The following is a 17,875-nucleotide window of genomic DNA, read 5'->3' as shown; positions in this document are numbered from 1 at the left end:
TTTGCTTACCCGTTGAACCTTTTCATTTTTGCAGTGTAAATGTTAACAAGGCTAAAACAGAAAAGTCCCTTGTCCCTAAAAACAGGAAATATTTACAGAACATTTCATATGAGATACTTAAAACATCCCACAACCCTTTTATAATCTCCACTAAAATTAACTAATAAAGGTTAAGAACACAGCAAAGCATGAATATAACCAAACAAAAACAAAACAAGCAACTCTTGATGAATTCATTTCTTGTTCAGACCAAATTAGAAATAAAATAAAATCTGAATATTTACACATCTGGAAAACTAATTTTGTACTGATGCTCGTGTTGTGTGTCCGTGTGTGACAACAACTCATCATTGTGTGTAATTTGATGTTACTTGGTATAAATCATGAATCAGTATATTTCTGGAAAATGAAATTGAATCATTAACTGGATGATTTGTGTCTGAGTCGAATTATCAACACGATTCACCACAGTGATGATGAACAACTTTGTGAAACTGTCAAAGTGACCTGCAGTAATCTGAGCAGCGACAGATAAAGAGCTGCTGCTGGACTCACAAAGAGCCGTTCTCCTGTTTGTTCAAAGCTCAGTGAAGCTCGACCGTCTGCAGAACCACAACTGGAGAATCAGCTGTTGTCGTCCCGATCAACAAAGTCACTCACGTTGACGAGTCCCAGCCGCAGCTGCTACAGAGCTCTGGTCGCCTGTTTATTTGAATTCTATTAACATTGATTGCATCACTTGTCCAAATCACACCAGATTCAACACTGCACTTCCTTGGGCCCTTAACAACACACAGGTCAAGTGTGAAGCTGATAAAATGAACGGTTCTCGAGATTCGTGAGTCACATACAAACAGATTTATGGAATCATGAGACAGATTATATTTCCAGACCCTAAGATGTGGATGTGTTGGTGTCTATATATGTACATTTAGATTTGTATTATTTAAATGATTTTACAAGGATGCCCCAACACCAGGAATATAAAACTGTAACTAAGAGCGATCTTTAAATTAACTGCATGTGAACAGTGTTGTGATACTTTCATTGTTTTTGAAAATTTGTTTACTTCCTCAGGTAAAGAAAAGTAATAATCCTCATTTGGGAAGTTTACATTTCTTATTTTTAACTAAAGATCAAATTTAATAGACGCCACCATTTTTTCTTCATATTTGTCAGCTGTGTTGTTTGTATTTCAATCAATGTCTGACCCTGAATATCAGTTTATGATTTGAGTGATGAATAATCAATGAGTTCCCAGCGTAAGGGGGAGACTGTGGTGACACTGCTTCTCGTCCATAAACCTAAAGAGAGAAAAAATAAATAAAAATGAAATGTTCAGTTCCACAAAGCCACGTATTTTATGTATTTACAGTATTGAGACCTAATATTTCCATGATTCTCTCAGTGAAATTAAAGTTTACTCAGAAAAAATACACTAATCTTAAATTGATAAGCCCTTAATATTGGGTTTATTAACATTTGAATTGTTGTGTCACTGCTGATATTTGAGTTTTAATTCAACATTTAATCTGTCCTATTAACGTGAAGGTTTCTGATCTGTGCCTTGCTCTCAGCAGATTGTTTTATTTCTAATTAAAACAGAGGTTTTACACATGATCACACATATGTTACTTTGCACTTAGTTTGAGGCAGTTTTGTTTAACAGATGAAGCAACTCACTGTGTTCAGGAGGACGTCTCACTTGGAGAATTAGGACCTTGTTCACCTGATCTCAGCGGCTGTAAGGAAACTGGATCTGTTCCAGCTGTGAGGTCAGAAACACATCGTTAGTCCATCCTCCTCTGAACAGACACTTTTATTACAAACCACCAACACTGCAGGGAACCGTCCTGAAAACTCTCTTCAGCACAAAATCAACACTATCTAATCTACAGAGGGTTTACTAGAGTCCTGCACTGGGTCAGGTTCCTGTGGGGAGCCTCATATCCACTGAAATAAATATGGGCAGTAGTGTAGACAAGGCCTGAGTGAACATTTGTGGCAAATTTAAAGAAATTCCCTCGAGGCATTCCTGAGATATCGTGTTCACAAGATGGGGACGAACGGATGAACAGCCTGAAAACATAACGCCTCCCTGACTGTCGCCGGTGTGGACCAGTACAAAGTGGACCAGTACAAAGTGGACCAGTACAAAGTGGACCAAAGAGGTGTTGGGGGTGTTTTATAAAACTGGACATGTTAGTACTTTCAGCTGCTGTGCAAACGTGACGTGATGTCCTCATAAAGCATGTTAGTATAAAAAGAAAACAGAATAGAAATAGAAGTTTTACTTACCAGGTGAGGGACATTGGGCTGAAATAAAAAGAAAATACAAATGATTTCAGTTTTTACAGTAAAAACACAAACTGAATTGTGTCATGTTTTTCTCTCGTGGCGATCCTCCTCAAACGATCGACAACATACTGTCACTTTTTATTGTTTGTGTGCTGCACGCTGTGTGCAGAGCTTTTTATAAACAGTCTGTGGTGCAGAGGGAAGTTAGAAAACTTTGTGTGAACCCTGCAGCTCTTGAAACAGATGTTGGTGTGTGAGGAACTGAAGTTTGTTTCGTGAGGTTTGATCTGAACGAGCATTAATTAGAAAGTCTAAAATCAAAACACCAGAAACATATTGGACAAAGCTTCTGTGTTGGTCTCTCACCTTTCTTCCTCCTGTACACGATGAGTCCAATGACAGCGCTGACGACAGCGAGAGCGACCACTGCAGTGCTGATGATGATGGTGGTCACGTCGGTGGGCTTCTCTGTTTTCATCGACTCATCTTCTACAACAGAGCAGCAGTCGAGTCTTAACAGTGACTATAATGTTCACATGTTGAAACCATAGACTAATGGAAATAAACACAGACGACACGTCTCCACTTCCTCCCACTTTCCTGAAATGAAGCTAAAATATCCCAGATACGAACGCCGCCATCTTGCACATTTGGACTCTGTGCAGTAGTGAACGGAGGAATGGAGCCACGGTAACGAGGTCCCGCCGATACACATGCTCTGTCAATCATGAGCTGTCAATCATGACATTTCACCCTGTTTTTATAGCATCAATCAGCGACCGAGACGCTTTGGCTTCACTTCTGAGGAGCCGTCATGTCGTCCATCTTTATTTACAGTCAATGGTTGAAATGGTTATAAACTGCCTGAAGAAATGTCCCTAAATGTCTGTTGTTGCTCGAGGTAAAGAACGAGAGATTTGTTTGTTTTTTCTGCTTCATTAATTCTGTAGAATAAAAGTTTTCAAACATCAAACATCCACCCTGATCCCAGTATGTCTGTGAAAGGCTCACATCTGACCCATGATAAATCAGTCTGGCTCTAGTTGAGACCTGCAGAAACACTTCATGGAATAAAATCATACAATCATACAATTCAATTTAAACATTTATAAATGTGTAAATCTAATTGATCAATGATAATATTAATAGTAATAAAATCCTCAGACACTGTTGCAAACACATTGAAACTAACTTAATTTTTCAGGGTCACATGATGATGAAGGGGGGGGCACATGCACTGGTTTAACACTGATCTAAATTTATTCATATACATTGATGAAAGAAAACTTCTCCTACACATCAGCCAACATGACCTGCAGGACTGTTACTGTAGATGAAATGTGTGTTCCCAGCGTCATCACTGGTTCAAGTCTCACCTCTGTTGGACTCGACTGAGTCTTTGTCCAGTTTGGTGACGATGTCCTCCTTCACCAGAGATCTGGAACACACAGTCGTCCTCCTCCCGTCTTCAGGGAGATTGATGAAACCTTCAGGTCAGCGCTCATCTGGAAGGTCCCGTCATGGTTGGGAGGACCTCTCCGAGGTCACGATCCTCATGAACTCCTCCCGTCTTTCCTCAGAACAACATGACTCTGTTGGGTAGAAACCTGTAGCGTAGCAGCTGACTGGAGAGGAGGAGACTTCTGGAGGAGAGAAATCCTGGGAACTCTGGGGAGGAAAAGAAAGACAGTTTATGGGTTATTATAATGTATTGCAAACTAATAACATCATTCCTGTTTGATTCCATTTATTTAGCATTAGTCATGTCTGTTAATATACGAGACAAGTGAACAAACTGTGAGATGAGTGAGAGACAGAGGCTGAAGTGATGCAAAGACACTGGGGTGGACGATATGGCGTAAAAGTAATATCACAGTATTTATTGACAGGTTTTATATCACAGTATTTATGAAGTAAACTTCCTGTAGTGGACAGGTCTGATCACTTCTGATTAATGTTGGTATTTTTGTTAAAGTGCAAAGTGAGTGCAGGTCAGTCGGGCAGTGAGAGGAGGACACTCCGGCTGGGTCTCAATTCAGGGCGGCATCCTTCAGAGGACCGGTCTAATCCATTCATCAGTGACTCCAAGTGAACTGTGCAGATGTAATAAGTTCCCAGGGCAGTCCTATTATGTCACATTCACAGTAACATGAGGTCACTGTGACCTTGACCTTTGACCTCCAGGCACCAAAGTCTAATCAATAACCAATCAATCTTTGAGTCCATGTGAAAGTTTGTACCAAATCTGAAGCTGATCTTACAATATAATGTTAAAAAAAACATAAACATACTTTGTGCGACTACCGTGACCTTGACCTTTGACCTTTGTCCACCAACATGTATTCAGGTCATTTGTGAGTCAAAGTGAATGTTTGTGCTAAATTTGAGGAAATTCCCTCAAGACATTCTGGAGATATCGTGTTCAGAGCAATGGGACGGACGACCCGAGAGCATGATGCCTGCGGCCACTAGGTGTCTCCAGAGCGGAGGCATGAAAAGAGCAGAGAGAGAGAGAGAGAGAGAGAGAGAGAGAGAGAGAGAGAGAGAGAGCGATGATAACAGACAGTGAGCAGACTGAGTCCCAGCTTCTGTGTATTTCTCTCGTTCGCTGCCACAGAGAAAGAAAGAGGAACATTAAGTTGATGGAGGTTCTGTGATGTCACCTGTTCTCAGCAGAGAGCTCCTCCCGTGCTCCAGGAACATCTTCAGAAAGGAAGGACACTCCTGGGTGTAGTAGTTCTTAAGATATGCGAGTCGAGCTTTATCCTGATCCACTGCAGTTTGGTGATGACACTCTGTGGTGTTGGAGCGATCCACGTCTCTGTCTCCATGTCAATGATAAGTCTTCTCCATCATAACCATGCTGATTAAAACCTTTAACTTCTCCAGTCTCATCGTCCCATTCACATCCAGTCATCACCTGGTAAATGTGAAGACCTGAGAGAGAGACAGAGATCTGAGCTGTTATCACATCTTCACCACACACACAGAGACAACACAGAGAGACACACAGACAGAGAGACACACACAGAGAGACACACACACACAGAGACACACACACACACACACACACACGCACACAGCAAACACACTCACACTCACATACACACACACTCACTCACGCACACAGACACAAACACACTCGAACACAGACACACTCACACACACACTCACACCACACACACACACACACACACACACACACACACACACACACACACACACACACACTCACTCAGACACAGACACACACTCTCACACACACACACACACACACAGACACACACACACAGAGAAACATACACATCCGCACACAGACACAAACAAACTCACACACAGACACACACAAACTCACACACAGACACACACTCACACACACACTCTCATGCACACAGACACAGACACAACACAGACCACAACACACTCACATCACTCACACACACACACACACTCTCACGCACACAGACACAAACACACACACACACAGAGAGAAAAGACATATTCACACACAAACACATACACACAGACACACACACAGAGAAACACACATCCGCACACAGACACAAACAAACTCACACACAGACACACACTCACACACACACTCTCACGCACACAGACACACACTCACACAGATGCACACACACACACACACTCACTCACACACAGACACACACACTCTCATGCCACAAACACACTCACACTCACATACACACAAACCTCGAAACAGACACACACACACACTCACACACAGATACACACACACACACCTCACTCACACACAGACACACACACACTCTCATGCACACAAACACACACACTCACATACACACACACACTCTCATGCACACAGACACAGACACACTCGAACACAGACACACACACACACACAAACACACTCACACACACAACAGAACACACACACACACACACTCACACACACATACACACACACACACACACCACTCACACACAGACACAGCCACTCTCATACACACAAACACACTCACACTCACATACACACACACACAGACACAAACACACTCGAACACAGACACACACACACAACACACACTCACACACAGATACACACACACACACACTCACTCACACACAGACACACACACACTCTAGCCACAAACACACTCACTCACACTCACACTCACACTCACGCACACAGACACAAACACACTCGAACACAGACACACACACACAAACACACTCACACTCACATACACACACACACTCTCATGCACACAGACACAGACACACACTCTATGCACACAGACACAAACACACTCACACTCACATACACACACACTCACACACTCTCACACACACAGACACAAACACAGTCACTCACACACAGACACACACTCACACACATGCACACACACACACTCACACAAACACACTCACACACAGATACACACTCACAAACACAAACACACTCAAGCACACAGACACACGCACAACACACACACACACACACACACACACACACACACACACACACACACACATACAGTACAAACCTCCACCAAAGCCCAACAGTCACTCATAAGTATCAGTCCCCTAAACGTGTCCTATTTGTTTCATCAAGATCCGCGAGTTACTCTCTGAAAATCAAGGAAAACGTTGAAAAACCTAAAGAGATAAAAGCTGTTCCTGGATCAGCCCCTGATCTGCTCCTGAGTTTCATGAGTTCTTCTCTGACCCACAACACATCCTTCCACAGAGTTTACTGATAACAACTAATTCACAGTTGTTGATCTTTATTATTTTCTGCTGATCAGGTCAGAAGTTAAATGTCTTTTTCAGCACTACAGTATATAAATGTCTTCTGGCTTTGACTCTGTGTTTGGGTGAATCTGATCTAACGTGTAATTCTCTGCTGTGTTTATTACTTTGTGGACACACTGTGGTCAGCACAGGGACGTTCATCTGTTGCTCTACTGTTTATTTTATATATTTCAGGTTCAAACTAATCATTCTTGTTGATTATGTATTTTTTAAATTAATCAATTACTTGTTTAAACTGAAGAAAGTATCAGAAAGTAGTGAAAATGTCTGTGACTGTTTTTAATTCATCAAAAAGTACGAGAAGCAACAAACTCGAATATTTAAGAAACATCACAAAACATTTGAGATTTTTACTTGATAAAAAAAATTCTGATCATTTAAAAATCTATTGATCACATGTTTGATTAATTAGTAAATATTTTGGATCAAATCAAATTATTAAAAAATGTCTGTGTGTGTGTGTTTGTGTGTTTAAGTGTGTGAGTGTGATTGTGTGTGTGCGTTTGTGTGAGTGTGCGTTTGATTGTGTGTGTGTTCATGCGTGTGAGTGAGTGTGTGTGAGTAGTGGTATGTGTGTGTGTGTGTGTATAATTGTGTGAGTGTGTTTATGTGTGGTGAGATTGCATGTGTGTGTGTGTATGTGTGCGAGGTGTGTGTGTGTTTATGTGTGATTGTGGGCGTGTGTTTGTGTGTGTTTATGTGTGTGTGTGATTGTGTGTGACTGTGATTGTGTGTGTGTGACTGTGAGTGTGTGTGCAGTGTGTGTGTGTTAATGTGTGAGTGCGTTTGTGTGGCGTGCGCGTGTGATTGTGTTTTGGTGTGTAGTGTAATATGTGTGTGTGTGATGAATGGGTGCGTGTTTATGTGTGTGAGTGTGAGAGAGTGTGTGAATGTGTTTGAGAGTGTGTGTGTGTATGTGTGTGTGTTGTGTTATTATTAGAGAGTGAAATGTAAACAAACCTCCAGTTTGGTTGAAGCGTTCCTGTAACATTTCAATGCTGGCTTTGAAGAAATGCTGTTCACCCAAAGCAATCTGAGTCTGACTCTCCCAGAACTGTGAATCAGTTGCGTTTAACATCCAGTCCTGTTTGGGTTCTGCTTTCTTTGTGTTGCTGTCATACTGACCTAGCTGAACTTCATCAACCAAACACACAGCCACAAACTCTGGAAGGTTTGAGACTTGAGAGGACCCAGTGAGGAAAAACTTCAGAGAGTGAATCCCTGCAAGAAAAAGTTCAAGTCATGACTTTAGTTTTCAGACTGTTTTATAAATCACTGAGAGTCAAGAAGACATGAAGCACATTCAAGACAACTTCAGCTGTTGTGAGGTAAAGAAACACAAAAACACATTCATAGATAAAACGTCTGCTCCAGAGTCCAGACTCTCTTTACTTTGAATATTCTGCTACGTCTTAAAAATGGATTCAATCTAACGACTCAAATGTTTAATATTAGAAAATAATATTTTCTACTGCAGAATATTTAATGTGAAGTGAAAACTACTTCAATTTCCAGTTACTCGATGAGACTTTTATTCTTAAAGTCCTTAAATAGTTGGTTTCTCTCTCTTTATATATCAATATATATTTATCCATATATACACATATACATTTATACTGGACCCAGTGAACAAAACAAAGTGGGACATTGTTACAGGAAGGGCTTGACTATTTTTTAAATGTTTAGACTCAGAAAATATTTGACATATTTGACATATTTGATTCATATCAACAGACTGAACCTGTTATTTCTTCACAACTTTTTATGAACCAACATGAAACATGAGACACGTCATGAACAACTAAGTCTGAAATAATAAAGTTAATAATGTGCACAAGACAAGAAACTCTTTGATTTATCGCTGAGTTTAAACGTTGCTTCGTTTTTCACTGTTTCTTGATTCATCGAAGTCTGTTGGACTCTTTCGCTTCAGAATCGTCCAGAACCAGCTCGGACCGTGTCGATCTTAATGGTTCTGACCTTAAGTAAGAAATCAAATGACGGTCAGGATCCAAAGAAAGAAAAGTCCCTGTTCAGTTTATCTTTTCAGAAATAGAATATAATCTTTCCTTCTTACGTGAGATCGATGACATTCACTAACATGAACTTTTAAATCATGTCTTTGAAACGTTACTAAACTTCTCAAATCTGCAACGAAGGAACCAAACATCAAACATTACAATAGACCTGAAATCATTTGTCTTTTAAAAACATGGAGCATTTTTCCTTTCACTTCAAATCGACCAAACACAATAAAATAAAGTAGAAACGTGGACTTTAACTCACGTGCCGTCGCGCTGTGTGCTCCTGCCAGTAGAAGCAGGGACAGTACAGTGAACATGGTGAGCGGTGGTGTATTCCTCTTTGCTGGACTGAAGGTAGATGAGCTCTTTTCTCCACAGAGAGACGGACTGTGGAGAAAAGAGACGAAAACCAGGTGAGACGAGGACAAACTGTGGGGCGGGGACATCCTCTGAGCCAATGGGAATTTAGGATCAGTCTCCACGTCACTTAAATCTGGGGAAAAGGAAAAGTGAAAGTAAAGATCTGCTCGTGACGATGTGTTTGTGTAGAATAAAGACCAGAGGTTAACGCCCACAGGATCATTCATGGTTATGACTTGTGGTTATCAGCTGTATGAACTATCAGCAAAACTGTTTTGGTCCAGATTTGACCCACGTCCCTCACATCCCACATCTGGACCACGTGCTGTGGGGAACGATGGCACTTGGGTGGTCGGCTCCTTTTCGCCATGTGGGTCACAAGTAAACCCTGAATTAGTTTCGTGCCATTGTTTTAAAAGTGGGCAACTTTAGAATCACATCCATTTTGTTTGGGAAACAAGAAGGAAACCAGAAGGGCCACATAATTGGCTGAAGTGGCCCACATCCGTATGCTGTCTGGTTTGACTGTATGTGATGGACCTGTCCAGGTGAGTGTGTCTCTGTGGGGCGGGGGGTTAACTAATTCCTTCACAGTTCCGATGTCATCAGTTTCCGGGCATATTTCAGTTTTCCCAGGAAGAAGCAAAGCACCGCTCTGATCTGAGTGAGTGTGAGCGAGAGATAAGTGGATCTGCTCATGTCTGATAATGAAAACACACTCAATCACAAAGTGGTTTTACACACGACTAAAAAAACAACTGTATAATAATAATAATGAGACTATTAAAGACAGCAGCAAATCAAACATGAGAATTTACTTCATAATAAAACCACCACAATCATTTTCTTGTCATGTGTAAAATGTCTTTGTCGTTTTCCTGTTGAGAGTCACAGGTTTGACCAAATAGCTTTTTCCTTGCTGCTCTTACAGGTCAAATCCACATTAGTTTATTCTTCGGGACAATAATGAACATTTGAACTTTCACAGATGTGTTGAACTTTTCTACACGTTGAATCACAAAGAGGCAGAACATCAGAGACTTTATTAAAAACAGAAGTACAAAAGGAATGAAACAGCAAAGCAGCTTCATGTAACATTTATCTATAAAAAACAAACACAAGAAGAGAAATTGAGCCTCAACGTTCAGTTTCTACACTGTAAAAATGAAAACTTGAAACTGTGTTACTGCGATTTCTAAATATAATCAACAGAGATTATTTAATGGATTTGTAAACGTATTTGCTTCAACTAACTTTACTAAGTTAAATTTGTAAAGTTGCTGACGTTATGTTGGCAAAACACAAAATGGTACGTTTGTGATATGACACGTCTCATGTCTCACCAGGGGAAACGTGACCTAACGTCATAAAGGTGAGTGTTTAGGTTGAATACACGGCAGAAATTCTGGTTCTGCAGCTGCATATTTTGGCGGCTGTGGCTCAGGAGGTAGACCGGATCGTCCACTAACCAGAGGAGCACAGGTTCGATCCCCAGCTACTCCAGTCCGCATGCCCAAGTGTCCATAAGCAAGAATCAGAATGCTAAAACTACCCCTGACAGCTTCGTGGACAATGTGTGTGATTGACGTGTGACAGAAAAACACTGAGTGAGTGAATGTGACTGAGTGAGTACAGTAAAGTGTCTGAGTGGTCAACAAGACGATATCAATGTGTTCAAATGTTCATATGGAGAACATCACTGCTCAGGGTGATCAACTTCACGTCTGCATGTGGAATAAACTGCTTGAATCCTCTGGAGCCTGACGAGCAGGGACACTAGAACTCGCAGCTTTGAGAAAATGTGAAGTTTTTAAACTTACGAAAGATAAGTTCAGTAATTTTGCGCTGTTCGAACCTTTTAATTTTTGCAGTGTAAATGTTAACAAGGCGAGATTCGTGAGTCACATACCAACAGATTTATGGAATCATGAGACAGATTATATTTCCAGACCCTAAGATGTGGATGTGTTGGTGTCTATATATGTACATTTAGATTTGTATTATTTAAATGATTTTACAAGGATGCCCCAACACCAGGAATATAAAACTGTAACTACGATGATCTTTAAATTAACTGCATGTGAACAGTGTTGTGATACTTTCATTGTTTTGAAAATGTGTTTACTACTCGTAAAGAAAAAGTAATAATCCTCATTTGATTTACCAATATTTAAACAAACATTTATCAGAGGGAAGATTACATTTCTTATTTTTAACTAAAAGATCAAATTTAATCGACGCCACCATTTATTTTTCATATTTGTCAGTTGTGTTGTTTGTATTTCAATCAATGTCTGACCCTGAATATCAGTTTATGATTTGAGTGATGAATAATCAATGAGTTCCCAGCGTAGGGGAGACTGTGGACACTGCTTCTCGTCCATAAACCCAAAGAAGAAAAATAAATAAAATGAAATGTTCAGTTCCACAAAGCCACGTATTTTATGTATTTACAGTATTGAGACAGTATCCATTGAAACAAATATGGGCAGAAGTTTAGACAAGGCCTGAGTGAACATTTGTGGACATGTAGTACTTTCAGCTGCTGTGCAAACGTGTGATGTCCTCATAAAGCATGTTAGTAATAAGCAAAGAAAAACAGAATAGAAGTAGAGAAAGTTTTACTTGAGGTGAGGACACAATGAAAAATAAAAGAAAATACAAATGATTTCGAGTTATTACAGTAAAAACACAACAGAATTACAAACATGTTTTCTCTCGTGACATCCTCCTCAAACGATCGACAACATACTGTCACTTAATTGTTTGTGTGCTGGGACGCTGTGTGTGCAGAGCTTTTTATAAACATCGGAGTGCAGAAGTTAGAAAAACTTTTGTGTGAACCACTGCAGCTCTTGAAACAGATGTTGGTGTGTGAGGAACTGAAGTTTGTTTCATGAGAGTTTGATCTGAGATAATAATAGAAAGTAAAAACAAAGCACCAGAAACATATTAGACAAAGCTTCTGTATTTGAGTCTCTCACCTTTCTTCCTCCTGTACGATGAGTCCAATGACAAGCGAACGACGCTTGTTTACCACTGCAGCGGATGATGATGGTGGTACGCTGGTGGGGCTTCTCTGTTGAGCGGAATAAAAAAGAAGATCACAACCTGAACAGATGAAGCAGGTTGGGACAAAAATCTCCTGAACCACAATCTGTCTCCTGGAGACACAACAAACACACACAAAGACACTACAAAACATTGAGTTTGTCCTGCTATTGGTTTCTACTTACCAGTTTCTTTCTGTACATAATGACTGCATCCGTGCTTATCGCTGGTTGTCCTAAACTTTACTTCCAGTAACTAAATCATTTCATGGACTCATCTTCTACAACAAACAAAAGTGAAGGCCTAACAGTGACTATCATGTTCACATGTTGAATCATAGACTAATGGAAATAAACACAGACGACCGTCTCCACTTCCTCCACATTCCTGGAAAATGAGCTAAAATATCCCGATAAAAGAACGCCATCTTGCACACATTTGACTCTGCAGTAGTGAACGGAGGAATGGAGCCACGGCAACGAGTCCCACCGATCACATGCTCTGTCAATCATGGCGCTAAGTCAATCATGAGCTGTCCCAATCATGACATTCACCCTGTTTTATAAGCATCAATCACGACTTCAGACAGCTTGGCCATTTCCACTCTGAGAGACGCCATGTCAACCCATCTTTATTTTACAGTCAATGGTTGAAATGGTTATAAACTGCCTGAAAAATGTCCCCTTAAATGTCTGTTGTTACTCCAGGTAAAGAGCAGAGATTTGTTTGTTTTTTCTGCTTCATTAATTCTGCAGTAGAATAAAGTTTTCATATCAAACATCCACACAATCCCAGTGTGTCTGTAAAGGCTCACATCTGACCAATGATAATCAGTCTGGCTCCAGTTGAGGACCTGCAATAAACACTTCATGGAATAAAAAATCATACAATCACGACCAGATTTAAACATTTATAAGCATTAACCAAATCTAATTGATCAATGATAATAATAATAGTAATAAAATCCTCAAAGACACTGTTGCAGACACGACTAAACTAACTTAATTTTTCAGGGGTCACATGATGATGAAGAGGCATGCACTGGTTTAAGGGACATAGCATGCAAATTCCATTTATTAGTACTTCTACAGGTTAATGTGGGTATCTGGCATGTCTACCAACCCAAAAACCCTGGGAAAAACACAGCGTTGTTTAGTTATAGTTCCTCTAAGTCAGAAACGCCATGCGAAAGCTGACTCGATTGCGCGCTTCCTGGAGTATTGTGTCGTAACAATACACTGGAAGTCTCCCACATGGTCTTGGCTCCCGCCGGCCCCGTCCGCCCACACTCGCTACTTCGGTACACCGAGGCAGCGAGCAGCGCCAGGCCGCTCCTCAAGCACGCAGCGCTGGTCACACACGACCCACATTTCTCCGCTGGTCAGCCATTCACTCACATGTGGCATTTGTCTGGCTGGGACCGGGAGAGCTCATGCAGCTGCTCGGCACCGACCGCCGCTCCCCGTCGTGAGCTGGAATTTGTGTCAGCGCTACCAGCCAACAGTGTGGAGACTTCAACGCAGTCAGCACCACTGTAAAAACCCAAACCTCCGACGATGCAGGCAAAACAAAAGCGGAGAAAAGCAGAATCGCGGCTGACACTATACAGTCTATGGGGCTGACACGAGAAATGCTCGCCGTGCACAGACAGCCAGGCCTGGGCGCGCTTGAGAACGGCGCTGCGCTCCGCCAGCGGTCTTCCACACTACCCAGCTGTGTGAGACTTCCGTGAAGTGTTCAACACATACTGTAGCCGGGGTACAGAAGTTCCGCTAAGAGAATCAGAAATTCCGCCAGAGTTACAGTAGTTCGGGCAAGTTACAGTAGTTCGCCGGGTTACAGTAGTTACTGACCCACGCAGTACAACGGAGAGTGCGCTGCGAGGCAGCGCAGCGCGCCGTTCTCAGCACGCAGCGCCCGGGCTGCTCACTGGGACGGGAGAGCATTTTCTCCGCGCCAGTCAGCTCCATAGACTGTTATATAAGGTCAGCCCGGGGCCGATTCTGCTTTCTCCGCTTGTTGTTGCATCTCCCTTGAATGTCGGCTTCGGGGGTCGGGGAGTAAATGATGGTCTTAGCCCTACCACCTCTTCTCTCTCTCTCTGCCCGTTCTGTTGTGTGCTTGTAGGATGGGCAGAGGGACGTTAATTATGTGATTGGAAAAATTAAAACTCCAGGACAACAAGGGAATACAAAGTATGGGATGCATATTGATAAATATACCACACAAAATATGTAATTTATATAGATTTAAAATCATGGTGGGGGGAGAGGGGGAGGGGGAGCTGGCTCTGGCTAGCATTTAGGAAAACGAACAGGCAGTCAAAACAGGTCAGCTCTGTGGAGGGCTGCCTTATAAAGGGCAAAAAAGGGTGCTGCTCTAATAATCCTTGAGTATTTTGACCAAAGTATGTTAAAGACACTTTCATAAGACCAAGGAACCATATCAACTTGGTGGGAAAATGATACTAGTGTCCCCCTTTAACACTGATCTCAATTTATTCATATACATTGGATGAAAGAAAACTTCTCCTGCTACACATCAGCCAACATGACCTGCAGGACTGTTACTGTAGATGAAATGTGTGTTTCCCAGCGTCATCACTGGTTCAAGTCTCCACTCTGTTGGACTGGACTGAGTCTTTGTCCAGTTTGGTGACGATGTCCTCCTTCATACCAGAGATCTGGAACACACAGTCGTACCTCCTCCAGTCTTCAGGAGATTGATGAAACCTTCAGGTCAGCGCTCATCTGGAAGGTCCTGGGTCACGTGAGGACCTCCGAGTCCACGTCCTCATGAAGCTCCTCCCTGTCTTTCCTCCAGAACAACATGACACTGTCGGAGAAACCTGTAGCGTGGCAGCTGACTGAGAGGAGGGAGACTTCTGGAGGAGAGAAATCCTGGGAAGCTCTGGGGAGGAAAAAGAAAGACAGTTTATTGGTTATTATAATGTATTGCAAACTAATAATATCATTCCTGTTTGATTCCATTTATTTTGCATTAGTCATGTCTGTTAATACTCATACGAGACAAGTGAACAAACTGTGAGATGAGTGAGAGACAGAGGCTGAAGTGATGCAAAGACACTGGGGTGGACGATATGATGTAAAGTAATATCACAGTATTTATTGACAATATTTATGAAGTAAACTTCATGCAGTGGACAGGTCCTGATCACTTCTGATTAATGTTGGTATTTTGTTAAGTGCAAAGTGAGTGCAGGTCGGTCGGGCAGTGAGGAGGAGGACACTCGGCTGGGTCTCATCAGGGGCGGCATCCTTCAGAGGACCCGGTCTAATCCATTCATCAGTGACTCCAAGTGAACTGTACCAGATGTAATGAAGTTCCCTAGGGGCAGTCCTATTATGTCACATTCACAGTAACATGAGGTCACTGTGACCTTGACCTTTGACCTCCAGGCACCAAAATCTAATCAATAACCAATCAATCTTTGAGTCCATGTGAAAGTTTGTACCAAATCTGAAGCTGATCTTACGATATCATGTTAAAAAAAACATAAACATACTTTGTGTGATGACTGACCGCTCCAAAATGATAACTTTTGGGCACGTGACCTGACTTTGACTTCAAAATCAGAGTTAACCTTGAGTCAAAGTGAATGTTTGCACCAAATTTGAGGAGATTCCTCAAAGCATTCTGGAGATATCCCGTTCAGAGCAATGGGACGGACGACCTGAGAGCATGATGCCTGCGGCCACTAGGTGTCACCAGAGCGGGAGGCATGAAAAGAGCAGAGAGAGAGAGAGAGAGAGAGAGAGAGAGAGAGAGAGAGAGAGAGAGAGAGAGAGAGAGAGAGAGAGAGAGAGAGAGAGAGAGAGAGAGAGAGAGAGAGAGAGGAGGAGAAGAGAGAGAGAGAGAGAGAGAGAGAGGAGAGAGAGAGAAAGAAAGAGGAACATTAAGTTGATGGAGGTTCTGTGATGTCACCTGTTCTCAGCAGAGAGCTCCTCCCGTGCTCCAGGAACTTCTTCAGATAGGAAGGACACTCCTGGGTGTAGTAGTTCTTCTGATCTGCGAGTCGAGCTTTATCCTGATCCCACTTCAGTTTGGTGATGACACTCTTTGGTGTTGGAGCGATCCACGTCTCTGTCTCCATGTCCAATGATATGAAGTCTTCTCCATCATAACCAAACTGATCATAACCATTAACTTCTCCAGTCTCATCATCATTCACATCCGTGACATGTACTGAGAATGTGAAGACCTGAGAGAGAGACAGAGATCTGAGCTGTTATCACATTCACACACAGAGAGACACACAAACACACACAGAGACACAGACACAGACACACCACACCACACACACACAAACAACAGACACACACAGAGACAGACACACACACACACACACACACACACACACACACACACACACACACACACACACACACACACACACAGAGACACACACACACAGAGACAGACACACACAATCCACACACACACACACTCACACACACCCACACCTCACACGACACACACACCTCTCTCACGCACACACACACACACACACACACACACACACACACACACACACACACACACACACACACACACACACACACACCCACCAAAGCCCAAACATCTCTCTCATCTCACTCATAAATAACAACACATATTCTGTAGATCTAACTAGCCTCCCTCAAAGTCAGAAGTTAAATGTCTTTTTCAGCACTACAGTATATAAATGTCTTCTGGCTTTGACTCTGTGTTTGGGTGAATCTAATCTAACGTGTAATTCTCTGCTGTGTTTATTACTTTGTGGACACACTGTAGTCAGACAGGGACGTTCATCTGTTGCTCTACTGTTTATTTTATATATTTAAGGTTCAAACTAATCATTCTTGTTGATTATGTATTTTTTAAATTAATCAATTACTTGTTTAAACTGAAAAATATCAGAAAGTAGTGAAAATGTCTGTGACTGTTTTTAATTCATCAAAAGTAAGCAACAAACTCTATTAAACATCACAACATCTGAGATTTTTACTTGATATTGATCATTAAAATCTATTGATCACATGTTTGATTAATTATAAATATTTTAGATCAATCAAATTAATAAATGTCTGTGTGCATGTGCGTGTGTGATTGTGTGTGTGAGTGTGATTGTGTGTGTGCGTGTGATTGTGATGTGTGTGTGACTGTGAGTGTGTGTGGTGTGTGTGTGTGTTTATGTGTGAGTGCGTGTTAATGTGTGAGTGCGTTTAGTGTGTGTGTGCGATGTGATTGTGTGTTTGTGTGTGAGTGTAATGTGTGTGTGTGATTGTGAGTGCGTGTTTATGTGTGTGAGTGTGAGAGAGTGTGTGTATGTGAATGTGTGT

At 41.8% G+C, this 17,875-nt stretch overlaps 2 protein-coding genes and 2 pseudogenes across 2 annotated transcripts in view; 1 reads left to right on the top strand and 3 right to left on the bottom strand.

Moving 5' to 3' along the window:
* The window catches only part of LOC118124626 (major histocompatibility complex class I-related gene protein), a 106,058-nt gene extending 96,452 nt beyond the window's left edge, over nucleotides 1-9,606 (bottom strand). Inside the window, 12 exon segments of the mRNA XM_047344195.1 lie at nucleotides 2,665-2,787; nucleotides 3,675-3,773; nucleotides 3,776-3,829; nucleotides 3,832-3,858; nucleotides 3,861-3,932; nucleotides 3,935-3,964; nucleotides 4,218-4,220; nucleotides 4,962-5,069; nucleotides 5,072-5,137; nucleotides 5,140-5,235; nucleotides 8,059-8,319; nucleotides 9,385-9,606. Of these exon segments, the coding sequence (XP_047200151.1) occupies nucleotides 2,665-2,787; nucleotides 3,675-3,773; nucleotides 3,776-3,829; nucleotides 3,832-3,858; nucleotides 3,861-3,932; nucleotides 3,935-3,964; nucleotides 4,218-4,220; nucleotides 4,962-5,069; nucleotides 5,072-5,137; nucleotides 5,140-5,235; nucleotides 8,059-8,319; nucleotides 9,385-9,568 (1,123 nt within the window). The 5' untranslated portion in view covers nucleotides 9,569-9,606.
* Nucleotides 1-17,875, top strand: part of LOC118124614 — a 478,051-nt pseudogene that overhangs the window by 324,322 nt on the left and 135,854 nt on the right.
* Nucleotides 1-17,875, bottom strand: part of LOC124851132 (major histocompatibility complex class I-related gene protein-like) — a 208,199-nt gene that overhangs the window by 128,010 nt on the left and 62,314 nt on the right. The window lies entirely within an intron of this gene.
* Nucleotides 1-17,875, bottom strand: part of LOC118124654 — a 247,630-nt pseudogene that overhangs the window by 195,485 nt on the left and 34,270 nt on the right.

Source organism: Hippoglossus stenolepis, chromosome 17 (assembly GCF_022539355.2).
Source record: "Hippoglossus stenolepis isolate QCI-W04-F060 chromosome 17, HSTE1.2, whole genome shotgun sequence".
NCBI lineage: Eukaryota > Metazoa > Chordata > Actinopteri > Pleuronectiformes > Pleuronectidae > Hippoglossus > Hippoglossus stenolepis.
Note: the sequence above shows the minus strand (reverse complement) of the source record. Positions and strands in the feature narration are given on the sequence as shown.